This window comes from Porites lutea, chromosome 11 (genome assembly GCF_958299795.1).
Source record: "Porites lutea chromosome 11, jaPorLute2.1, whole genome shotgun sequence".
In the NCBI taxonomy this organism is placed as follows: domain Eukaryota; kingdom Metazoa; phylum Cnidaria; class Anthozoa; order Scleractinia; family Poritidae; genus Porites; species Porites lutea.
This window is the reverse complement of record NC_133211.1, coordinates 4,112,350-4,138,569: the sequence shown is the minus strand read 5'-3', so window position 1 is coordinate 4,138,569 and position 26,220 is coordinate 4,112,350. Positions and strand designations below refer to the sequence as shown.

Below are 26,220 nucleotides of genomic sequence, written 5' to 3'. Positions count from 1 at the left end.
GGCAAAACTGAAGAAGATTGAAACGGATTGAAATTAGGGTTTTTGAAAACTGTTCAGCCTAACAGTTTTTCAAAGTTGATCTCTGCTGTTGGCAACTTCAAAAATAATGCTCAGCAGGAGACATCTTTGTTTGTCTCAAATCTCTGATTTTGTCATTTCCATGTAATTTCTTTGCTTACTTTAAGTTCCATAGCGATTGAGGGTGAGTAATTGGCAAAATTAAACAAAATGAACTGGACTGTCGTGACACAGCCCCTTTAATGCTACCATCTGGTATATAGCTCAAATGGGTGGCTCTTATTTTAGACGGTGCACTTGTAGGACCGGTTCAATTCCTTGCTGTCAAATAAAGCTTGTTGTTGTTGGCTGGATCATCACTCAGGGCCTTGAAATGACTGAGGAGAAACTGCCTTTGCTCTTTCATCTGGCAATGGTTACATGTTTTCAGTCTTCTTGGGTAATGATGAAAACCCCAAGGTCCCTTCTCAGAGTAGCTTTCACTTTAGGTCTTAATCTGATGCTGTAGAAGAACCACTCATGATATAACAGATCTCCCCCCCGAGCCTGTCTGAAAGCATATTCACAGACTATGCTACAAGCATTTAGAAAAATTCCTCCACTTAGTGGTACATCACCCTGAGAAGTCCATTTATATTTTGTATTTGTGTTAAACTTTGTAGCTGTTTGACCATCATCAAATTTTTCCCTATACGGTGAAGTTTCTTTAAGATGCAAACCTTTGGGGCCCACTCTTAAGTGTCTGTCTAACAGTAAGAGTGATGCTGTCTTAAGGGAGTATAGGAAAGCAGGGACTTCTAGATGTCCATTTTACTTAGTGTCTGTCTTATAGCGGTGTCCGTAAAGAGAGTCAACTGTAATGCCATTGCTGAAAGAAATAATTTATGATGAGAATAAAAAAGCCTAGCGTAATTGGTAAAAGCCCTTTTGCTCAGTAGCATTGTAATTGGTCAGAATGGCCATCTCCTAACTAAGCAAGTCAGGATTTGATGTAATCTCATGCATACAACCTTTTGTGATCAATTTTCAGGTCCATGGAGCTCTTGAAATTTTTTCATTGTCAGTCATTGCTTGTGGATGTGGTGTGAAACTTAAGTGGCAAGGAGCAAAGTCCTACTTTACTCACAAGAGGACACTTTTCAAGGTTAGGGGATCGCACTAATTAATGCACATATCAACTGCTAACAGTTGGTACCTACAGTTTCATGTCTATGCTACCTTTTTATGACTTTCCACACCTTTTTGTCACTTTACAAACTTGATGAAGTTGTGGTATATCTTATAACGAAAAACATCTGTTTCTTTGAACTTATAAAAATGCAGCATTACCCATTATTCCAAGTTAAATATTATTTAATAACTTAATATCAATAATTTCCATGTAATTTGTAAACCTTCAAAATATGTTCTTTTGTACTCCACACTGAGGCAGGTGAAAATTATGTAAGTCGTCAGCTTTGAAATGGGTAGATGTACTGTTTGTGCAATCAACTTAGGGCATGTTATTTTTTAATATCTTTTGAAGCAGCTTAATAATGAAAGTGAACCCTTTATGAAGGCAGCATATTATTTACTGTACCTAAATGTAGCATTTAAGCAGGAGGATTGTGTTTCGCTTATAAACACCTTAAGCCATTGTGGTAAAACATGAAAAAAGTGAATAACCTTAAATGTTCTTTCTTTGTTTTTTAAAGAAAAGAATTAGAAACAAAAAACTGTTGCTCATTAAATGTTAAGTCGTGAGCTTGAATTGCCGTGATTAGAAAGCAAGCTGGAAGTACCACATCACACCATTTTCTTTCTTTCTTACCCCACTATAGATTATTACTTTAGTTGTGATGTACGCAGAAGCAATTACTGTTCTTATAAGCATGGAGAATCACTTCCGAGTTACGCGAGCTCTGCGACCTCTGTTTCTGATAGACACTCATTACTGTTACGGAGTGAGAAGGTGAGAATTATTGGGCATGCTTTGCATTTTTTGGAAGTATTAGTTATTATTTTAAAATTTAACAACTGCATCACCAGATGGAGGTTGGGTGCCTGCAGTAGAAATCACCTTGGCTTCATTTCAACATCTGCAATTAAATTACACTTCAAGCAACGTTAAGGTTGATAATAGCCTAACATTCATTTCCTTCCAAGAAAATTATCAAACTGCCAAAATATATTTCTACTCATATCATGTTACTCCACTCAATAAAACAGTATCTAATTATTGTGTCAACTAGCTTCTTCCCAGTTTTATTTTTTAACACTACTGTTTCTATTAAAGTTACACATCTTTACTAAATAAAATAAGTTTCAATAACTATAATACTTAGTATGCAGGAAGGATGTATCATGTTGTTCACTTATTATTCTTTTTTTGTTTGTTTTGCCAGAATGAAAAAGGTCTGTTGAACTTTGTAAGCAAGAGAATAATATTCTTAAAGCTTGTTTACAGGATTAACACAGATACTCAGTACAGCTTTCAAAAAAATAAGCTGCCTTTAGGAAATCTAAAACCACAATTTATAGGCCGCATACTTTCAAATTAAAGTCCATATCTGAATATCAATTATTGTTTCATGGGAAGAGCTTCGAAAATACATGATATTTTATACTCTACCTTGAAGCAGGTGAAACACAACTCATAAATACGAGCGTTGTACCGTACACCGCATTTGAATCATGAAGATGTTTAATGTAATGCTTCCAAACAGCTGTAGCTAGCCGTAATAAAAGATGAAAAAATTGTGAAGAATCAAGATATTGGTCTCAAAGTGCCCTTGTTCGACCTTAAGCAATTCCATGTTTAAATAGATGACAAGATTTCATTGGTTCCTAAGCATCAACTCATAGTACCTTCAGCCTTATTGGCTCTTGCAACAAACATCCGAACATACAAAGATACAAAGCCGCAAAGATACATAATAAGCTCACACCACTTACATATGAGCTATTTTTCAAAATAGCTCATATGAAAAGTGAAAAAAATATCAGTGGGAAAAAAACAACAAGGAGGGGGTGGGGCATTACAACTGGATGAAAGAAACCTTATGGCACAAAATGCTGGATAAAGGAACCTCCTTATGCCACTGATTATCACATGAATGATGTTAGCCATGAGCAAATAGACCAAACATAAAGCACTAGCACTGAATGTGCTCCTTGTTGTTAACTACTTTAAATTGCATGTAAATGCATTCTATATTATAATAAATTATTATATTATTGACTTGTAACACTGCATATTGTTCTCCCTGTTTTCCCTAGGCTATGACTAAGTTTGTTTTTACATTACCTCTGTTTCCTCTACAGGAATTGCAAAGAAATATTTCTTTTAGTTTTATTCTCTGCTCATTTTCTTGTCTTTGGTTGTTAAAGGCTGTCTGAATATGATTTTTTTTTCTGTGCCCCACAGATCCCTTCGACAAATTCTATTCTCACTTCCACCCATTTTGGATATGCTGATCCTTTTATTGTTCGTCATACTGATATTTGCAATGCTGGGTAAGCTGATGATTATGAGAGTGATTGTTTTATCGTTCATTCAAAATATTTCCAAGCTTATAGTATGCCTACATCTATAATGTTCCTGTCTTCAAATAAAATGTGCCTTTTCCCCAGCACGGAGGATCATATTTTTTCTCCGAAAAGTGTCTCTCATCTTTCCAGCGCGTTCTCATCTTTCTGTGTATTCAGGGACAGCGACTTTTTTCAAGAAGAATTATTTAACTACCAGTTGGAGAATGCCAAGCCACTTTTTAGGCAAACTCCTATGACGGTCTTCTGCAGGAATTCTCATGTTACCTGATCATGATAGCCAGCGAAACTTAGGCTTCAAAATTGAAACTAACTTTTAAGACCAACATAAGTTAGACATAAATCCAAACTTGTGTTTTGTAGAGTAAAGTCAACAACAGCTACATTTTTGCATAACTTTTCTTCTGTAAATGGCAGACAACATAAGAGGTCGCGAAACTAGCTGGTCCATTTACTCATAAAAACAACATAAAACAAAGAAAAGCTATCTCCTCTATTTAGCAGGGCATTTTAGGTCAATTTAATTGCATTATTATTAACAACTGTCTTTTACCCGAGTTTGAAGGAAATATTAATTTTATTTGCTACATCTTTATGGAGCTTAGGGACAAAAAAGCCCTTTCATTACTGTAAACTTAAGATGGTGAGGTATATTTTTTCTTGCTTATAGAAACTGTTAACTTTCTTCACAGGATTTTATTTGTTTTCTGACAATGATGAAGATGAGGTATGCCTTTGGTTGTTATTATCTCTCTCATATTAATTGGGAGTTACCAGCAATTAAGCTGTTACTAAAAATGATCCTAACATATCATGCCAGTCTCGCAAGTCCATATACCCCAATTAAGTTATACCCTGGGATTGATTATAAAAGGCATAATCTCTGGAATTGCCCCAAGAAGCTTAACGTGAAAGAAACTGGATTATGAAAATAAGGTGGAAGAAGACAATGAATAAAATAGATTAAGAGCTTAAAATGCCTATAATTTAAACAACCTCACCTGTTTTAGCTTCAACAAACCAGTTTAAAGCAGGGTTGCATATCTTGTTTTGCTACTCAACTTGTTTTAAAGTGGGTTTAAGGTGAAAGTTATGACCGAAACTAATAAGAGACTTGAAAATGCTTGCACAGTCAGTTACAGTATGTATTGTACAGGTACTCTTACTCTTGTCACTGGTGCTAATATTCTCTAATGTAAGGCATAACCCCAAATGAACTAACTTGCATCCCATCCAAAGGGTAATTTTTATAGTACTCCTGTTCTTTATGGTACTAAAATGGAACTGGCATGTGCTCTGTTGTCTTGGGTATTCTCTGGCTCATACTTGAATTTACGGTGAAGTTCACAAGTTATGCATGACAGTTCTTAACAAAGATTCCACCATAAATGTGTAACTTGTAACTCAACTAAGTGCACAATGCAGTCTTTCTTGACAAATAACTTTTGTAAAATTAGTTTTTCAGCAGTTTTTGGAGAAGTTTCATCAGTTTATTTGTGTTGCTGACTACAGCTAAGTATGTTTATTTTCTGATAATAATGAACTGAAAGGTTATTGATTATTAACAGAAGCACCTCTTTTTAAAGGTCAAATTTGATTTCAGGATAAGATATTTTTAACCAGCACGCTGATTCTCAATTTCCATTGTCTCCAAGAATATATATTGAGAATTAACCTACATGTGTAGATTTAATCAAAAATGCAGATAGATTTGAATTCCACAGATTAGTAGATGCTCTTAGAATTAAAAACCTAGCTCCACTGTTATCAGTTACTCCCATTTTATAATATAGACAATGTAAATTCCCAAAATATACTTCATGTAAATATTTCTTTGCACTTTAGCTATCCAGATGTGATGATGCCTTCCTACAATCGATCACGCTGGTTTGTCATCTACTTTGCGGTCTACATTTCAGTAACTCTTTACTTTCTTATGAATTTGGTAAGAAGGAACTCTATGAGGTCACATTTTTTATGGCAACACATTGAGGTTTTTTGTTTATTTCACTTGACTGTGCAGTCTCCAAAGCTGAAAGTTGCATGTACATGTAATTTCATTTTTTTCTCAACCCCAAGAGCTCTTTTTATGCAAAATACTATGTAATTTCATGACAAAATAATAATAATAATAATAATAATAATAATAATAATAATAATAATAATAACAATAATAAAGCACATTCCTCATGCATTGCAGAAAACTTTTTTCAACTGTTTATTTTTTGTAAAATCATTAGTATATTCACTGCTTTAATAGTATTTCATCCATAGATTTCAAAGGAGTGTAAAGGAAACTCAGACCTGACGTGAAAAGAATCAGATCTACTCAAAAACTTAGACTTGCAAGACTCATTAAATAAAACAAACCTTTGAACTTTTGCAAGAGACAATTATGTGGCCTCGTAACATACCATTTTTGGGTTTCAATGACAGTAATTTCTCCTTTTAATAACAGCTTCTGGCAGTTGTTTATGACACCTTTACCAACTTTGAAAAGGATAAGTTTAGAAAGCTGTTCCTTCACAAGAGGTAAAAATAATGTACTGGTTATACGGGCTTAATTTGAAGCTACTGTTAAAGAGTTGTTTTTGCGGAGGGTGTAATAGTGAAGTTCTGAAGACAGGAAAATCATATATGTGAGCTGCGGAGTGAAGAATTAAATGAAGGATGATCATCACAGTTATATACACAATTTATTGCAGTTAATTGTGAAAAGAAAGCCTGAAAAAAATACGGGATTCAAACCCTTGACCTCTGCGATACTGGTGCAGCACTCTACCAATTAAATAATAAATTGAATAAGCTCCATGTGTCCCTTTTTTGAGAAAAGGGGATTGGGGGCACTTATTTGAAGAAAGATGTTTATAAATTTAAGGGGTGTTTGCATTGTGGTTCAAATTTTTTTTTCAGTTTGGTGAGGTGCTATTTAAACTATGAAAAGCATGTGCAGGCAAAATTTAGTCGTTAGTCTTTCTAAATGTGTTAGTTAGATGTTTGCTTTTAAAAGTTAAAACTAATTTATAAATCCTAACATTAAAATATCTTTTCTACTTCAAGGCATGCTGTTAGACAAGCATATAAGCTGCTCTGCTGTAGGAATGTAAGCTTCACATTTAATGTAAAGTGTACTGCCTTATAGTGTATAGACGTATGATATTAGAAGCAGCAATTATTTACTAAAGACCAGCTGGCTCAGGACTACCGAGAACCAATCCAGCTAGCATTCAGGGCTGAGGGACTTGAACTCGCGCCTCCAAATTACAAGTCCAGTGCTCTAACAACTTGGCCACGCTGCCTCTATATGCTTTATGCATCAAAGTAACACAGTTAATTAAAGCACCTTTTAATTTAAATAATCAACATATTTACAAATTGCTAAGAGTTAGTTTAATATTTTGCTAGCCTCCTTATTGGATCCCTTTACAACATTTTGTTGGCTTGATGTCCTTCTACAAACCAAAGAGCAGTAAGTTTCCTTTTTTTACTTTGTTGTTTTACTTTTTAAACTTACGTTACATTAGGTTTGTTACATTTCCTACATTATACCCTTGTGGTGACCAGCGTCTAGCTGCTTACTGTATCACTGCCCAAACATTAGCACAACCAGAAAGTTTTTTGCAGTTTTTCATGGCCTTTGGTTGGTCACATCAACACAGTTTATCACCACATTTCTGTTATGCATTAGTGATCTGGGAAAAAACACATACACATGAAAGCAAAACAGAGTTAGGTATTGTCTGAATATTGTCAATTAAGTGGTATCACATCTGGCACAAAGCCATTCTTTATGCGGTCAGTCTAAAATGCAGACTGCTGACTTGACCATGCCAATGAGAACGTGATAACCATAGTCTCACTGTTTTCTAACCTTACAAACAGTAGTCTGCAGTCAGTCCACAGTCTGCATTTTATGATACAGGTCAAAATTAAATTCAGGTTAAAAATTTTCAACCTTGGTTGATTCTCAATTCCCCTAAGTCGTGAATAATCAGGGCTACAGGAGACAGGGGAAATTGAGAATCAATCTACCGGTAGTTTAAAAGAAATTTAACCTGAATTTAATTTTTTACCTGTAACGGTAACCTGTGATCAGACAGATGAGGGTTCCCTACTTTTTCCCATTAATATGTGCTTTCCCTCTGAAAAAAGGAACTTCTGATCACTGCATGGTTGCACTCACTGGTGGGACATCAACCGCTCATCCCACTACACTGCTCAATTTTCCCTTCTCTTGACATAGATTAATAAATTATTGTATTAATTTCTTACACAGCACCTGTGGAGAAATATCTTGTATTCAAGTCACTGAACACAAGCCAAACAAAACAATTAAGGTACAAACAAGTAATTTTTGGTGTCCTAATATTATTATACTATTCTAGTTTATCCAATGAAATCCATGCAGCCCTCTGTCAGTCTTAAACATCTCTTTCTTGTCACTAAATCTTTACTTTTTTATTCTCGCTTTTGTTGCTAGTTTGGTGGACTTTTATCATGTCTTTGAAAACAGTGAGATGAAGTGGAAAAGAGTATGTATGCCTTGTTAGAAGGCCAAAGTAAAAAAATTGCCTTTTTGCAAAATGGTGACTTAGAAATAAATAGTACCATGTGGAAAATTTTGTCTACAGAGTCAAATGTTTCCTATTTCATTCAGTCTACGAGGGAAAGCTAGGGTTCACACTTCAGTTTATTAGTATGTGTAATCAAATGGTGACGAGTGAAATTAGGGAATAATTTCACGCACGTTTTGTCCAAATCCTTAGAAGTTAATTAGGATTTGGACAAAACGCAAGTGAAATTATTCCCTAATTTCACGAGTATACCATTTGATTACCTATTAATATCATCATTGATGGGTGACGAATTACGTTAGTAATCTTGGATTTTTGACATGTTTATCCTGGATCGTATCGATCGAGAACTCCACTCTCTCAAATGTTTAGACCTTAAATTTGGCTTATATATATTTGGCTTTTGGCAAAATACCTGTTAAAATCCTTCTTGATGTTCTCTTGTGTGTTCAGCGTCTTTTTGTGCCCTGACATCTTCATTCACGGCATTTTAAAACTTCGTCGCCATCTTGACAGAGATGTACGGAGGGGTTGCCATGGCGATTTTGTAATTTCACATGTGAAATTACAAATTAGCGCTGAAATTTTGCACCAAAATTAAGGAGTAATTCGTCACCTATGATATTATGAATATAATTTTGAATAATTACGTACTTATACCAATATTATTTAATTGGACTGTACAGAGCTCTTGTTTAAGGGTGTCATGAAATGTTTTTTTTGTTATTTGCATGCCCTGGGACCCCCCCCCCCCCCCCCCCCCCACCAAAAAAAAGAAATAAAAGGATGTAGAATGTCTGAACCAGACAGAAGCAAAATCACTTTGCTTGGTTGGTAGATTGCAAGCAAAGTTTTGAATATTTGTATTGCATTTTGTCTATATAGGTTGTTGTATGTTGTTGTGAAAGGTGATTCAGCAGTTTGAAATTAACCTATTTACACCTGAACTGCCCAAAACGCCTTGTGAAGATCCAATTTTTTGTCCCTTGTACTAACTAGTGATGTCATCAGTATCACAGACAATCTGGCATCTAACTTGCCCATGGGGCAAATGGGTTAAGATGGAGAACTTCAGATAATTATGTATTGGGTCTGAGTTGTGTGAAATACCAAAATTAATTTAGTTATTCTAGAAACATATATTTCCAAAACTCAGAGCCAAAAGGTTTTAAAATGACTTAAATATTTTGTTGGAATCACTCAAACTTGATTAGCAAAGGTAAAATGAGTTTCGGTTATGTAATGGCAAAATTCAGTACATATTCCCTTAGAGGACTGTAAATGACCAGGTGGTCCAGTCCATCATCCCTATTGAGAAAGGGTTTTCTTTGTTTGATGGTGATGGCCTTGAATGAAAACATTCTATTTTTGTTTTAAACATTTTTCTTTATGAGTCTTAGGGACCAGTCATGATTTAAGTTGGGGGGGGGGGGGGGGGCGGTGGAGGAGAAATTGTTTTTTATCCCAAATTATTTCCAGACCCCTACTAATAGCACCCATGTTTTTTAGGTACCCCCCTTCAATCATGTTAAAAGATTTAAGGGCCCCCCTTTCTTACATAATACCCAAATGGTGATAACACATAACGTTTTCTTTACTTTACCGTTCTTACTCACTGTCACTTCCGAATATGCCAACTAACAACAGAGAAGCATTTCACACTAAACTGAGAGAGAGATTTCACAACTTGTGTCCCCAATTAGTTGTGAAAACTAAATACATTGACACATTAATAAAGCTTTTACTTTACTTACTAGAGCCTCTCAAACAGCTTATAGAGCAAGGATATATCAGTGATTGTGTTATAATTGAGATAAGACAAGCCATCGAAAGGTTAGAGGCCGACAGGACCACTTCAAGGAAGAAAGAAGATAATCAGCCAAAGCTTACTGCTTTTTATATGAGCAGTACATGCTCTAATAGCAAAAAACTTGACATGCAGTGACATAGACAGTGAGTCCACATCAACCTCATCTACAAATAATGATTTCGATACTAAGATTGCATACCATGACTTTATGCATGTAATCATTTGTTAAAATGCCTATGAAATTGTTTCAGTGTTACACAATAATGGATGTTGTGTTGATGCACCTACTATTTGAGCATTAAATCTTTTTGTCAAAATGCTGATTAAATTGTTTTAGTATTACATAAATATATAGGACTTTGTGTAAAACTGAATCAAAATCAGGTCCTTTAATACTCAAGCATCATGCTGCTCAGTAGGGATGCTACTTAAAAGAAACTTGGAGACCCCCCCAAGGTCATCTTTTGGTATTTTAAGGCCCCCCCTACTCCATCCAAAAAAAATTGAAGGCCTCCCAATTTCTCCTTCAACCCCCCCTCCAACTTAAACTATGACTGGTCCCTTAGAAATAGTTGTTTCTAGTAAGTCTTTGCCAGAGCAGGGGAACAACAGTAAGATTAGTTATGGTTTGATCTACAGTACATGGTTTCTTTTGTTTTCAGATCACAAGTGACAATGCATGGTTTGGTTGCCTTACACGATGGAAGTATCTGTACCGTACTGTCAAAGGTCAGTGCTACCAGGTGCTTCTGAACTATAGTTACTGTATTTCACATGTGAATATTGCTTGGTAGACCTGTGAATCAAAATAATTGTCAATTCTTATTTGGTGAATTTTTGTTCAAACATTTACTTGGTCCATTCAGTGGTTATTACAGCTCCCACAATTTCTATTCTCTACTGAGTTGTTTTCTTTTTTAAGAGATTGCAAGCAACAAGCAAAACTCACCCTGGCTTTGCCTTCTATTTCATCATAAATGTGATCAAAATAAAAACTATGGAAAACTATGGAAAACAAGAACACTCATATAATCGGTATTTAGTCTCACTTGCTTGGAGACTAGATAAGAAATGAGGAGGTAATTAATTCTACATGAAACAGGATTTACTCACTAAAGGTCAAGGGTCGAGTATACTTCAGGATATAAAATTTACTTTTCATATCTTATTCGACGATTTGTTTCTGAATTGATTTAGTACACATGTTAGCGACGACCGGAAATACGTCTATGGTCGCAGGCTATATGCATGTATAATATTACACGAAAATTCAAGGGCCTTGATTTGAGAGAAATTACATCATTGCCAGAGATAAAAAACGTGATGAGCACATTGTGCGTCATTTCAGTCATTGCCAAAAATAAACCACACGCTCATCACAAGACTCATTTGCATACAATGAAAGTTTGCAATCGAAGTTTTGCTAATTAAGATTCTTCTTTTTTTTTTTGACCACTGAAGTGTTCACATGTTCCAAAGTAATCAGCACTTTCAAGCGACATAATTCGTGGACTGACCTGTTCTGGAAAAGCTCTAAATTTAATCTTTCCCAAGCTTTCTTTACAAAACATGTGTGGCTTTGGTCAGTTCCTTATTCCCAGTTTCCACGGTGTCCGCTAGGAACGCCTGGGAGCGTGACCCCTTTTTATGTCCTAAATATGAAGAAAAACGGCTTGCAGATTATGAGTCTTGCTGCTTATGCAAGTGGGACTGACTATGGAATTAGATGATCGAAAGTAAACCAGGTAAAAGGTAGGGGTTTTTTTCTGACCATTTTAGCCTCCCTTCCCTGGTCACACCCTCTCTGCAGTCCCTGACAAGTTCTAAATGTTCAGGGCTGTCAATAAGGGCCAGTATCCGGCAAAAACTGCTGGCTAGTTAGCCACCCTTAGCCGGCTACTTTCATCTCCTTCTAGCATAACTGCTAACAAAAAATAAGCACCATCGAATAAAATTGTAAAGCATCCGTTTCCTAGTTTTGAAAGATGTTGAATGCATATTTAAACGTTCGAACCATGCTATTTCTTGCAGGGCTGTCAACTCTCTGTGATAATCCAGGAGACTCCAGATTTTGAACCGTTTCTCCTGGTCTCCAGATTAGAGTCTGAAATCTCCCAGATAATTGCCGAAGTTTGCCATTTCTTTTAGAATTGCTTTTCTGACGATGAAATTTCAAATACTTTGCATTGTTTGAGCTATTCTACTATTCTACTGTTTCAAATACTTTGCGTTGTTTGAGCTATTCTGCTGTTAACATTGAACGTTTCCTCACAAACTCCGGTATGCCATTGTAATATAAGCAATAATGTGATTGGTATGAAGTAAGCCAATTAGGTCAAATGTTACAATTTATTCCTACAACATCTTTTTTGCGCGTTTTTTTCACAAATAACGTCATGTGCTGTGAGCATTATCATGTCATTTATCATCCCTCCCCCATCAATTCTCAATATTTAAAGACGGGGGGGTTGACATCCCTGGTCTTGGAATGCCTGGAACATTTCAAAGGCATTGTTCCCAGTGTTTCGTGTATTCTGGCGAAACAACATGGCGTCTGTGGTTGAAAACGCCTCTCGAAAACCCCTGGAAACACCATTTCTGAGACTCTAATTTTCAAAATGTCCCTGGATGCCTCAGCCCTCAAGAGCTTGTGCCTTTGGTTCAAGTTCCAAAGCTGTGTACTATTCATTATTGGCCTGCTACTTAAAACTTTTTGACAGCCCTGCATGTTAACTCTGTGTTTAGAAAAAGAAAAGGCCCTTTAAAGTGATTTAGCCATAGCCATTTTTTTTAACAGGTATCCATGAGATGATCACAAGTAAACCATTTGAATACTTCATTTGTAAGTTCTCTTAACTACAGCATGTATAAGCTGAATTTCTGCAACTTCAACATCAAAATTCAGAGTCTCACTTGTTGTCCCTATAATTAAGTTTCCTACAGAAGTAGTGGGGAGAATTTGTTGAAGTATCAATTTTATTGTTAGATGTATCTAAATCTTTTGTGATCATGTTCTCCCGTCACCAATGTGTTTTGTAAAGCATTCGTACGACAAGAAGAAATTTGATGATGATAATTCATAGGGCTTAGGTAAAGGATCTTCACTTGTTCCATGACATTTAATTGTCATTTTTGTTGGATTTTTTGCTGCTGTTAAAGTTGATCAACCTTAGATCAGGGGTGAATCGATAAACCCTAGCTGATTACATCTATGCACAGACTATCAGCATGATTAAAGCCTTTATAGCATCTTATGGCAATGGCTGCAAAATTCAAGTAATTCCCTTTATGATTTCTTTTGCAGATTTTGTGATCATTGTAAATGGATCATCATTTATTCTTGATATTGTCGTGTTTTCTAGTAAGTAGTGAGCTTTTAGAAAAAACGTTGATGATTTTGCAACCCAAGTATGACCTTCCTATGGCCTGAAGAGAAAATTAAAATGCTCCCTCCCCTAATTTCTACTAGAAAAGCTTGATTTTCAGGCTAGTGTTGCTTTTTCATGTGCAGCTACCATAAAATGCTCTTTTAATGTCCTAATGAAAATATACCTTTCCAGAGTTTATTAAAAGTTGTTTTCAGTAAAAGTATACATTTTCAAACCCAGAGATCATAATGTAAACACATAAACCATTGCTCTTACTTTTCTGAGGCTATAAGCATAATGAACAGTTGTTAATGTCAGTGCTAAAAATCCTTGTAGCATAGTTGTGCTAGGATGTGCTATATATTTTGATGTTTGAGGGGCGGGGGCTGGGCTTCACCTAGAATCAGATGGAGCTGGAAACATTGTTTACTCAACAGATGTAAGCTTGTCTAAAGATATATAAGTCTTCCTGACAGGAATTTCAAAATTTACAGACACTCCACAGAATGAAAGAGCCAACCAAAGAGAAGACGAAATCAAATGGTATCATGTTGCCTTCATTTCTAGTGAGTTGTTTTTGGTTTTGTTGTTTGGTTACATTTCTTGTATTTTAATACTGAGAATGAAAAAAGAGGGTTGTCAGTCTTTAGCAATGGCTACAGAAACCCAGCACTTGACTCTAAGTGAAGATTGGAAAGAGTATGCAGTTAACAGGTTAAAGACAGTTCAGACTAGTACATTTTAGCTACTAAATGACTTTCTTCTCGCACTGCCCTGGTGACTTTGCCTTAGTGCAGAGATGTCTGCCTTGGGGTTTGACATGATTGCCTATAACTGTTTGTAAACATTTGTTTACTTTATTCTCTTGTTTCTTAGTTTACACAGCTGAAGCATTTTTGAAAATAGTCGGTTATGGATTGAGAAAATACCTACTATCTGGTTGGAATTTGTAAGTATTGTTAATGATAACCAGTTTTGATTCATACGTTTACATTAATATTTAGGTTAAACGTTAAACATTTTAGTGATTTGGATCTTAAGGTTGAAAGGGTCCTTACTGATACAGTGAAAAACCCCGAGCAAGAAACTGATTTTTATTAACCTGTTAGGCCTATATTTTCCAATTAGACACCCTCTATACAAGAACCTGTTTAGCCTAAAATCTGAAACAGGTTCTTATTTTCTAAAATCTTTAAAAAAATTCTATATTTTTGGGCAAACGAACTTCAAAATTCATGTGGTCATTGCTTCAGTTGTTCTTCTAATAGTCATTTTTACATAAATATAAATTTGGTATGTAGATAATACCACTAATACTCTTTGCTGCCATGTACTTTTTCTTCAGAAAATAAGAACCTATTTAAGAACCTATAGCCTAAATTAAGAACCTTTATAGGCTAACGTGGGAAAATGCTGGTTCTTACTCGCGGGTTTTTACTTTACTAGTCACTTCTCCTCTTTCTGTTTTCACCACAAAAATCTCCATATTGTAGGCAAAAATGCATAAATCAGTGCAGGGTTGTTAGTAAGTATAGTGCGCCTTTACATGTTGACGTCTGATCTCACCTTTCTGGTTCCTCCGCATTTCAGCCATTGGCTGCCAATAGTGAAAGTTGGCACCCTCATTATTACGATGATGATGATGATGATGATGATGATGATGATGATGATGATTACTATAATCATTTAAGATTGGATTCCGTATGGATCAACTAACATTTTGTCCTTTCGTAACACACTTCTTGTCCTGCAGATTTGATTTTTTTGTGACTTTGTTTGGTTTCGTTGGAGCTGTCGGCCCCGCGTCCTTCAGTTTTGTAGTGTGTCTCAGACCTTTGAGGCTTTTGCGGTAAGTTCTTTGTGTAAAAATTTGAATCATTTTGTCTTGCAATTCCAGAGGTTTGATTGACTTAGTGGCTAAATATTTGAACCATTATGCCTCGCCCGGTGAGAAGCGGTCGGCATTAAATCACCTTTATATGTTGTGGTCCATCTTTTTAAAGAAGACAGTTATTCCAGTAAAGCCCTTTGGATGTAACAGATTTTGGCCAACTCATTGCTGTGCGCTCCATCAAAGTGCATTTCTTTTACTTTCTTGTACTGTTACTGTAGTCCTTCAAAACAAATTATACCTCGGCCAACTCAAGCTTGCAGTTGGCGTTATTTCAGTCTGAAAATCTATTACAAATTAATGAATTAATTAATATGATGTAAAGTCACTTCCACATTGTGGTTCTTTGCCTACACTATTCAGGATTGAATTGGAATTTAGAAATGTTGGTCTCTGAAGAGATGGTGGAACCACAAAATTCAACGGCGGTTTCAATTGCTTGCCCCATTTTTTAATCATAACATAAGCAAGGACTTCACAGGTTAAAATGATGGTACATTTTGTTTTTCTCTCAGACTGTTCAAGGTTACGGAAAGATACCGTGATGTATTTGAGACGGCAGGTGTTTTGCTACCACGAATGCTCAGGTACTATTGCATATCGATGCCTACACAGATGCAAAATGTAAATAGTAGAGTAATTCGAGGTTTTGACGGACGTTCCGCGTTTGCGATACAGTTGCTTTAAAATCCTTTCACCCAAAAAGAAGTTGTGGTACCCATACAACAATGCACCAATAGTTAAATAATTTGAGTTCATTTAGGTGTTTCCCATTTCTTCTTACAGTCGAACCTCGCCATAACGGCCACCTTGAGGACAGAAGAAAGTGGCCGTTGTGGAGAGGTGGACGATATGGGGAGGAAGGGGTGTTATAAGACAAGAATACAGCATGTTCTTTTGTGCTAACTGTGTCCCATAATCATGGTAATCCAATCATGTATAATGTATAGAGATGAAATACACAAAAAGCTTGAATTATGTCTTGGATCAAAATGTTAACGTGCCAAAACGAGCAAGGTTCGCAACATTCGCAGTAAGTATCTTAGACAATCTTTGCTTACTCCAGCAGTATAAATTGAGCAAAATCAAAGTATGATTGCCGCGATTGATCATTGATAATTCGTGACCATTTTTGACTTTTTCATCAGCCGCTGGAAAAAAACTGGCCGTTGTCGATAGCTTATTTTGGCAGTTGGGGACATGTGTTAGTGGCCGTGGGTGTTGTAGAGAGATGGCCGTTAGTTTAAATTCGACTGCATTTCCATTGTTTTTTTTTCCAATTCCCACTTAAACTATTACAAGACTTATTTTATTCAGTGGCGGGGTAACCGGGAAAGAAAACTGCGGCGCATTTGGCTTTCAGGCTACCCATTTATCTCACGAAAGCTATGTTAGCGTTTAGGTGAATCGACAATCAGACTACAGGTAATAAGGATTTTTGTGGAAAGACTCTTCTTTAGAAAGTGATGTCCAGTTAAAGTCTACATTGTACATAGAGAGAGAACAACATCTATTTTTAAATGTTTCAAGGAGAATGGTCCAGGCTATGTAGCCAATTTATTCAAACCCCGAGTTACACCATATAATCTTAGAAGCAATGGTCTAAATGTTGTACAAACTTCATATAATAATAGATTCCTTTATGGTTCATATGCGTACATGATCTCGCACGTCTGGAACCAGTTGCCATCTGCTGTAAAAAACGCACCTAATGCATCATCCTTTCAGAGACTTAGAAGTTAAATTTTGTCGGTTGTCAATGCAGCAATTGCCTTTGACCCGATTTACTTTTATAGATAGATGTTATTTTTTTAATTTAATTAGTTGCTATTGAGATACTAATTATTTAATTTTTCTTTTATATTGTCAAACACTTTTATCATGAGCCCGTGGCTCGGGGGATTGGGAGACCACCTCCTGTGTATCTGACATTAAATAAATTATCTTATCTTATCTTATCTTATGTGTATTATTACAGCCTGCCAACAATCTGAAACCCCAGTCTATGGGATATGATGTGTTAATAGGACAATCACATGACTTTTGCAGGGCATATAGTTTATTTGTGGCCTGGGAAGCGTCATTTGCGTCCAGATTCTACGAGGCACACAAATAAACTATATGCCCGGCAAAAGTCATGTGATTATCAGTATTATAAATACACAAGGCCAAATCGTACAAATTTATTTCATATGGAAAGATTGTTTAACATGAAATCATGTTGCAGGCTGCAAATTCCATTTACAGCCCGCACTTTGCCATTTGGCCCGCGAAAAGGAATGCGTTAGAGAGGGCAGTTTGTCATTTGGCCGCGTGTGGTGATAATAATTATGTTTTAATGACATCAAAGTCTTCTTATGGGACAATCAAGGAGAATAATGTAAAAACACTTTTCCTCCATAGGGTGGCTTTAGTAATCATTCTCCTGTATTATTCGTTTGGGATTATTGCAATAGAATGCTTCTCCGGTTTTCAGCTCCTTAACTGCTGTCTGTAAGTATGTCTCTTAATTGTTTTTGACTTCATTTTCTTGTTCTGGGAGTACTAAGTGTCTATGATCCTTCCGTGTCTGTATTGCCCATTCCACCAAAGAGTCAGCGCTAAGCCCATTTTATACGTTTGTAGGGGTATCCCGTGGTGTGAGCAATCACAATAAACCTCTTTATGGGTGCTTTTCAATGATACCATTTCTTTTTTCTTTTGTTGTCATTTTTAGGCATTGAAAAGTTAATGTTATTTGCCTGTATTTTTTTTTGTACAGAAACACTTCATATGAGGAAAGTTACAAAGAGTTTGGATATTATTATTTAAATAACTTCGACACCTTACTGCATTCATACGGTAAGACTCTTCATTAAGCCCGATAACCACGTATTACCTTTCTTTAGGGATAACTGACGCAAACTTTCCATTTGTTTCTTGCAGTGACTCTTTTTGCGCTGACAGTGGTCAATAACTGGTTTATTATTATGGTAAGAACTGAAATATTCAGAGAAAAATGTAACGAGAGCTATTTTCTTTTGATCTTGAAAAATGGTTTCCTTAGTAAAAAGATGAACACATGGACCTGCCTATGCATAATCATTTCAAGGTCAGATGAAATTTCTCTGTTTATGGGACAAAGAAAACTGAAAGCACCGAGTCAACCTCCCGTATAGCCTTACCATTAGGCTCTCCAGAGCTGTGACTAAGATTTCAACTTGCAGGGTAAATACAACAAGTAAGCAGGGATTCAAACAGTTAGGGATTTCTTTTGGTTCTATTTTTCTGCTATTTTCCTGTGAAAGTAGCCGGGGAAATCCCCGGCCCCCGCCTTTTAATGACAGCCCTGCTGTTTTTTAGAGGGGAAAGGACAGAAAAGAGCTAAACAGAGGAAAGCCCTCCCTCTCTTCTCTTCCTCCCCCCATTCCGCCCCCTTTCCCCTCACCAAGGCTTGACGCTCAGGGTACCACCCCTTTGCCAGTCGGGTGCTCTAACTACTGAGTAACGGGGGCACTCATAGTTATCTATACCGTTCACGAGGCTCACATATGATGTTTCGGTCTTTTATGCCCTGTTCACACTAGGATGCGAGCTGACAGCAATTAATTAAACTTGTTCATGCTGAATGAAAGTACTGTTTAGATCTGCAAGCTGTGCAGTTCACACTGACAGTAACAAGTCAGTAACTAGCTTTTTTATGAATCAGCTCGTATGGCTACTGATCTTGGAAGGAAGAACGACAGTTCACAGTCTTCCTATGGCTTTTGTGTAACTTTGCATTTTTAATGAAATAAATCACTGGTTCACTGGTGTCCGCTAAATAGAGGCGTCCACTAAATATAGTTTCGTTGTACTTAAGATATGGGGAAAACGTTTGAAACATACTAGGCTATTTGTCCGCTTAATGCAGGGTGTCCGCTTAATATGGGTCCGCTTAATACAGGTTGCACTGTATTGATATTTGTTCACTGTCTTGTCGTGCGTTTTTTACTTAATAGGAAGGGGTTGTTCACATGACATCAGATTGGGCCAGAATCTTCTTTATGTCTTTTTACATTGTTACCATGGTGAGTGACTGTACTGTACGGTTCTCCTTTTCAAAAATTGCCCTAGGCTTTTACTAATTTTGAGTTCTCTCTTTAACCAGGTTGTTATGACCATCATTGTAGCGTTTATTTTTGAAGCTTTTCTCTTCAGAATTCAATATCGCAAAGAACACCCTAATGACGAGAGAGGTACGTTTTGACTGTTACAGTTTGATATTTTTTTCGGTTAATCACCAGTGGGACTGATTTATGCAGATAGGGTTTACCTCGGTGTAAGAACCTGTGAACTTTTTTTTGGTTTGCATCTAGGTTCGAATGTGTTGACGTCTTTGTGTTTTTCGTCAACCACGAGTTTAACAGGTTCTTGCACCGAAGATGGGCTCTGAAAGCGTAGGGAGGTTTTCATTTTGATCGGATGCCAGGTTGTTCAGATACAAGGTCATTTAGTTTTTCTCCCCGTCCACCCAAGACATAAACTTTAACCCTATTCGCCCTGGTTCCATGAATATGAATTGCACAGACCACGTAACCACCATCCATCCAACTAACAGATGTTAGTTCCTTAATATCGACCTCTACCGTCAAACACATGAAATTTAGTTATCCTCCTACCTCAGTACCCAACCCATGCACAAACAAATTTCTGGCTCTCCAGACTGACTGAGTTGCCTTTTTATTTGAACAGTAAATAGGGAGCTTAAGCAACAACGATAGCGACGGCTACAAAAACCTCACCTAAAAAGTGAATTCGCGTTTATTTCATCTCGTTCAATTCGACAAATGTTGGCAACTTTTTTGGAGATGAATTCTAAAGGACTGCATCGAAGTTGAGGAAACAAAGAAAAAAATCGTTGGCTTGTGTTCACATCCTCCACAAAACGTGAAATTAGGCACTTTCAAGTCGTAGTCGTGCAACGACCGCAAAGAAATGTACCAAAAAAGCGTGATGCACGTGCAAAGCTCTTGTTTTGCTAATCTAAACGTATTGCTTTTTTGCCGTTTTCGTTGCCGTTTTCGTTGCCGTCAATGGGTTTTAAAAAACCCATTGACGGCCGAGCCTGCCAAAACCGGCCGTACAAGACTACACTGCTTTCAAACATTGCAACTTTCTCAATCGCGCGAACATTGCCTAAACTGTCAGTTGTAAGCATTTTAAGCGTAGACAGTCCTTCAAATTGGGATATCCAATAAACGCAAAAAAAGTCAGCGCTTTTTGCAAAGTATTACCTTATGAATTGGGACAAGAACAAAAATGATCGTTTTTGAGTTAATAGAAAAATGAATGCGTGCTGGGAAATAGCCAAAATTTGTTGACAGCGTTCGTTCCTTCCCCCACTTTTTTCATATCTACTCTAAGTCCACCTGAGCCACTCCGCCCCTCCCCCCCCCCCCCCCCCATGGAAATTTTGCGCTTGTTGTAAGTCTCAGTGGTCGCAAATTCCAAAATAAGACGTGGTAGGTAAAGGAATTCATCCGTAGTCGTCAAGTCTCAAAGTAACTTCGGTTCGGAGCGGCCATTTTTCCAGTAGCCGGCGTAGCAGGCGTTTGGAAGTAGTGGGTCTAAGAAAGAACGGGCGCCCAAGAGGGAGACACGCCAGGGGTGAGAGAGTAGGCGCTCCCTCTTTCCTCGCGTGTCTTCCTCTCATGCGCCCGCTCTTTCTTGCGCCCACTACTTTCAAGCGCCTGCTACGCAGGTTATTTTTCCACTTCCACGAGCAACAAGCCAAATTCGCAAACGAAGTACATCACCTTACTCGCTTCTTTGAGAAAGTGGACTCTTAGCTACCGTCGCGCGTAATGATGCTCATCAGCCAGCCACCAAAGATTAAAAATGGTAGACTGCGAGCGGTCTCTTATTTTTCTTTGCAAAGTTACAGTACGCGAAACCAAAGCGCGCGAGCCGCGAGAAACGAGGGCGTCTTTTCTCGGCTGGTCTCAATCCCTTTTTGTAGCAATAACGTCGTGGTTTGCAATCGCGCTAGATGAGATAAGAACTAGACGGATTTTAAGAGAAAAGGCGGACTGCAAGCAGTCTAAAAAATGGCTGTAAACTTACCAAAAATCGCATACAAACCAAACTTCAGCCGTTATTACAGCTTAAAGAACCAAAATGACTGTGTCAGAATGACGTTTCTAGAAATTTCGAGCCTTCAGTGTTTCAGAACAGCACCGCTTTCCATGGTAACTGTAAATACGGAGTCACGAAATCCTATGGCTTGTTTGTATGTAGAAAATCACTCGAAAACGTAAAAAGTCCCGGTAGTCAATGGGTCAAGCTCCCTAATGTCTCGCCACTGTGACAGCGCTAAAAAGAATGAAGAGAAATGATCTTTTGTTTAGGATTTGGTGGGTTTGTGAGACTAACTCGGACACTGGGCACTGGACACTTGGGTCCCGCATTAAAGGGGCTGTGTTACGGGTGTCTGGTTCATTTTGTCAATAATGTCAATAAAGAGAAGTCGTTACGTCACCTTGCCATGGTTGCAAAATTTCTGGATCTCAACAACTGTGGCCCAGCAGTGGTGAGAAAAAAAGAAAAAAAATTGACACTTGTGACTTTCCTGTACGTGATTGCACTCAGTAACAAATTGTAGCCAATACTTTTCTACCATCGTTCGACAACGCAAATAGCCGTCTCTGTCAAGAAAGATCGTTGAGTTCCAGAGATTTTGCCACCATAGTAACGTGACGTCATACTATGGCGCACCGTTTAGTTCAAAATTATTTTTGTCAGTTGTATCATGTAATTGTATTCTCTGTTTATCTCTCAGACCTTATTTGGCAATATTATAATTTGGTGTTCAGAGAAAGACTGTAAGTTAAACTTTAACTCTGTAGGTTGGTACAATACTCGGTCAGTTTTAATCACATTCCTGTCGGTTGTACGCACTATACTGTCAGTTGTTTACTCGGTCAGTTCTAAATTACTCAGTCGGTTGTACGCACTACGCTGTCAGTTGCACTCATTACTCAGTCAGTTGTACGCACTACGCTGTCAGTTGCACTCATTACTCTGTCGGTTGTACGCACTACGCTGTCAGTTGCACTCATTACTCTGTCGGTTGTACGCACTACTCTGTTGGTTGTATGTACTATTCTGTCAGTTGTACGCATTACTCTGTCGCTTGTACCCATAACTCTGTCGGTTGTACGCATTACTCTGTCAGTTGTACCCTGTCAGTTGTAAATATTTGCTCTGTCAGTTGTACGCATTACTTTGTCAGTTGTACGCATTACTCTGTCAGTTGTACGCATTACTTTGTCAGTTGTACGCTTTACTTTGTCAGTTGTACTCATTACTTTGTCAGTTGTACGCATTACTCTGTCAGTTGTAAATATTTACTCTGTCCGTTGTACACAATACTCTGTCAGTTGTAAACATATACTATGTCAGTTGTACGTACTACTCTGTCAGTTGTAAACATTTACTCTGTCGGTTGTACGCACTACTCTGTCAGTTGTAAACATTTACTCTGTCTGTTGTACACAATACTCTGTCAGTTGTAAACATTTACTCTGTCTGTTGTAAACGAATACTCCGTCAGTTATAATCATATACTCTGCCGGTTGTGTCAATTACTTAGTCATTAGTCAGGATAGATACTCTGTCCTTTGTACACAGTACTCAGTCAGTTGTATTTTACCAGATAAATTAAATTTGCTTTTTCAAACAGAGGCGTATTTTAAAATAATAAAATGGCTCAAGATTATTGGTCTTATCGCGCAAGGAAAAGGTTTCAGAAAAAATTGTAACATCTTTCAGGATCCTTTCACCACAAGGTCAGAGGGATGGATTATTAGAATAGTGATGAGAGATGGGGAAAAGAGCAAGGCAAAAAAGAGAGAGATTTTTACCATGGTACTTGTGAAAAAAAAGAGAAAAAAACAAAAAAACTTGCGTATTTCGAAAATCCCCTCTCCCCCGATCACGTTTCAAATGTCCCGCAACATTTAAGAACTGAAGAAGGTGCTGGGGGAGGTTACTCATCAAATGCTTATACAGGGAGGTCCAACCCCTTACCCTTTTATACACCATTTTTTACGAAAAAGGTACCCCTTTCGTATACCTTCTATTGACAAATAGTACCCCTTTCACGTACCATGTTTAGAACTTTGCATCCCTTTTAACTGCTGCCAGAAATGCATTGTCTTTTAAATAGGAATCAAATACAAAAATAGGACGTTTTCTCGACCTTTTAGGCCATAAAACTCATCTGTTAGCCCTTTTGGGCCCTTTTACAGGCCCAAATGACAGATTTTCCTACCTTTTTATATACTTCAACTTGTGAAATCCCTATCCTTTCATATACCTGAAGCCTGAAAAAGGCACCCCTTTTGGCCGGGCCTCCCCGTGAAGGCCATCAAACGACTACCTTCTTAAAACGGCGTAAAACTGACAGAGTAAATGTTTACAACTGACAGGGTACATCCGACAGAGTAATGCGTACAACTGAGAGAGTAACGTGTGCAACGGACGAAGTAATGCGTACAACTGACAGAGTAATAAGTACAACCGACAGAGCAGTGCATACAACTAACAGAGTAGTGCGCACAACAGACAGAGTAATGTGTACAACTGACAAAATAATACGTACAACTGACAGAGTAGTGCGTAAAATTGACCGAGTAAATGTTTACAACTGACAGGGTACAACCGACAGAGTACTGCGTACAACAGACAGAGTGATGCGTATAACTGACAGAGTAGTGCGTGCAACCGACAGAATAGTGCGCACAACCGACAGAGTAATGCGCACAACAGACAGAGTAGTGCGTACAACTGACAGAGTAATGGGTACAACTGAGAGAGTAACGCGTGCAACTGACGAAGTAATGCTTACAACTGACAGAGTAGTACGTACAACGGACAGAGTAGTGCGTAAAAGTAGTGTGTAAAATTGACAGAGTAAATGTTTACAACTGACATGGTACAACCGACAGAATAGTGTGTACAACTGATAGAGTAGTACGGACAACCGACAGAGTAATGGGTACAACCGACAGAATAGTGCCCACAACAGACAGAGTAATGCGTACAACCGACAGAGTAGTGCGTACAACCGAAAGAGTAAATGTTAACAACTGACAGAGTAGTGCGTACAACTGACAGAGTAAATGTTAACAACTGACAGAGTAGTGCGTACAACTGACAGAGTAGTACGGACAACCGACAGAGTAATGCATACAACCGACAGAAAAGTGCGCACAACCGACAGAGTAATGCGCACAACAGACAGAGTAGTGCTTACAACCGACAGAGTAGTGCGCACAACCGACAGAGTAATGCCACAACAGACAGAGTAGTGCGTACAACCGACAGAGTAGTGCGCACAACTGACAGAGTAATGCGCACAATAGACAGCGTGATGCGTACAACCGACAGAGTAATGCGCACAACAGACAGAGTAATGCGCACAACAGACAGAGTAGTGCGTACAACCGACAGAGTAATGCGCACAAAAGACAGAGTAATGCGCACAACAGACAGAGTAGTGTGTACAACCGACAGAGTAAATGTTAACAACTGGCAGAGTAATGCGCACAACAGACAGAGTAGTGCGTACAACCGACAGAGTAAATGTTAACAACTGACAGAGTAGTGCGTGCAACTGACAGAGTAGTGCGTACAACTGACATAGTAAATGTTAACAACTGGCAGAGTAGTGCGTACAACTGACAGAGTAAATGTTAACAACTGACAGAGTAGTGCGTACAACCGACAGAGTAAATGTTAACAACTGACAGAGTAGTGCGTACAACTGACAGAGTAAATGTTAACAACTGACAGAGTAGTGCGTACAACCGACAGAGTAAATGTTAACAACTGACAGAGTAGTGCGTACAACTGATCGAGTAAATGTTAACAACTGACAGAGTAGTGCGTACAACCGACAGAGTAGTACGGACAACCGACAGAGTAATGCGTGCAACCGACAGAATAGTGCGCACAACCGACAGAGTAATGCGCACAACAGACAGAATAGTACATACAACCAACAGAGTAGTGCGTACAACCGACAGAGTAATGAGTGCAACTGACAGCGTAGTGCGTACAACCGACTGAGTAATTTAGAACTGACCGAGTAAACAACTGACAGTATAGTGCGTACAACCGACAGGAATGTGATTAAAACTGACCGAGTATTGTACCAACCTACAGAGTTAAAGTTCGACTTACAGTCTTTCTCTGAACACCAAATTATAATATTGAGAGGAGACGCATAGAAAAGCAACTACAAAAGATGCCAAATAAGGTCTGAGACATAAACAGAGAATACAATTACATGATACAAGTGACAAAAATAATTTTCACACTTCTTCTTTCTATTGCGCGTCCTTATTTGCTAACGACTCTGAAACTTGAGAAATAACTCGTGAAGTGACAAAGTCACGGCTTCGTGTCAAACAAATCTGTCTCCCAGGCATTGTATCAAACGTTACAAAAAAAACAAAAATGAAATCTAAAAAAAAAGTGTTAGGCTCACAAGTTTTAAAATCCACAACTGCAATCCGTGTAATATTCTTCTTTAAGTTTTTCAGTCCGTCAATCCTTTTGTATTTACCGTGTTATTCATACCTTCTTTTCATGTTATGAGCAGATATTTTTAAGTCTCACTCAGTTAGGTGTCAGCTGTATTTCGCTTTCCAGCTTTAAAGTCCTGTGATGTAACAACAGTCTCACGTTTTTGCAGATGTGTCGCATAAGAAACAAATTTTAAGTAGTGCGAAGAGAGTTTCTAAGGGGTCATCTAATACACCAAAATTGCTGAAATTTTATTTGATTTTTTCCCTTCACCCAACAGAGGACATGAACATACGGAGAGAAATCAGAGTTACTTATGAAGAGCTTCTGGCCTTAGGTGAAGAGTATGTGACAGACGTCGAGCCTCATCAGACTGTAAGTACGAAGGCTCCAAATGACGTAATACAAATTAAAGATTAAAATGGCACTAAGCAATACCTAGTCTCCCTCGCAGCCGTTTTTAGTATCGTCACGCAACGC

The 26,220-nt window shown here is 37.8% G+C and overlaps 1 protein-coding gene across 1 annotated transcript in view; it reads left to right on the top strand.

Moving 5' to 3' along the window:
• The window catches only part of LOC140952449 (two pore channel protein 1-like), a 29,125-nt gene extending 2,965 nt beyond the window's left edge, over window positions 1-26,160 (top strand). The window contains exons 3-26 of the mRNA XM_073401873.1: window positions 1,049-1,162; window positions 1,839-1,969; window positions 3,425-3,513; window positions 4,239-4,273; window positions 5,004-5,062; window positions 5,392-5,491; window positions 6,005-6,078; window positions 6,607-6,649; window positions 6,952-7,015; window positions 7,823-7,883; window positions 8,027-8,078; window positions 10,593-10,659; window positions 12,728-12,772; window positions 13,235-13,291; window positions 13,793-13,864; window positions 14,175-14,247; window positions 15,052-15,147; window positions 15,705-15,776; window positions 17,593-17,682; window positions 17,951-18,030; window positions 18,115-18,161; window positions 19,170-19,238; window positions 19,319-19,406; window positions 26,021-26,160. Of these exons, the coding sequence (XP_073257974.1) occupies window positions 1,049-1,162; window positions 1,839-1,969; window positions 3,425-3,513; window positions 4,239-4,273; window positions 5,004-5,062; window positions 5,392-5,491; window positions 6,005-6,078; window positions 6,607-6,649; window positions 6,952-7,015; window positions 7,823-7,883; window positions 8,027-8,078; window positions 10,593-10,659; window positions 12,728-12,772; window positions 13,235-13,291; window positions 13,793-13,864; window positions 14,175-14,247; window positions 15,052-15,147; window positions 15,705-15,776; window positions 17,593-17,682; window positions 17,951-18,030; window positions 18,115-18,161; window positions 19,170-19,238; window positions 19,319-19,406; window positions 26,021-26,160 (1,818 nt within the window). The remainder of the gene's footprint in view (window positions 1-1,048; window positions 1,163-1,838; window positions 1,970-3,424; window positions 3,514-4,238; window positions 4,274-5,003; window positions 5,063-5,391; window positions 5,492-6,004; window positions 6,079-6,606; window positions 6,650-6,951; window positions 7,016-7,822; window positions 7,884-8,026; window positions 8,079-10,592; window positions 10,660-12,727; window positions 12,773-13,234; window positions 13,292-13,792; window positions 13,865-14,174; window positions 14,248-15,051; window positions 15,148-15,704; window positions 15,777-17,592; window positions 17,683-17,950; window positions 18,031-18,114; window positions 18,162-19,169; window positions 19,239-19,318; window positions 19,407-26,020) is intronic.
• Window positions 26,161-26,220: the final 60 nt, after the last annotated feature.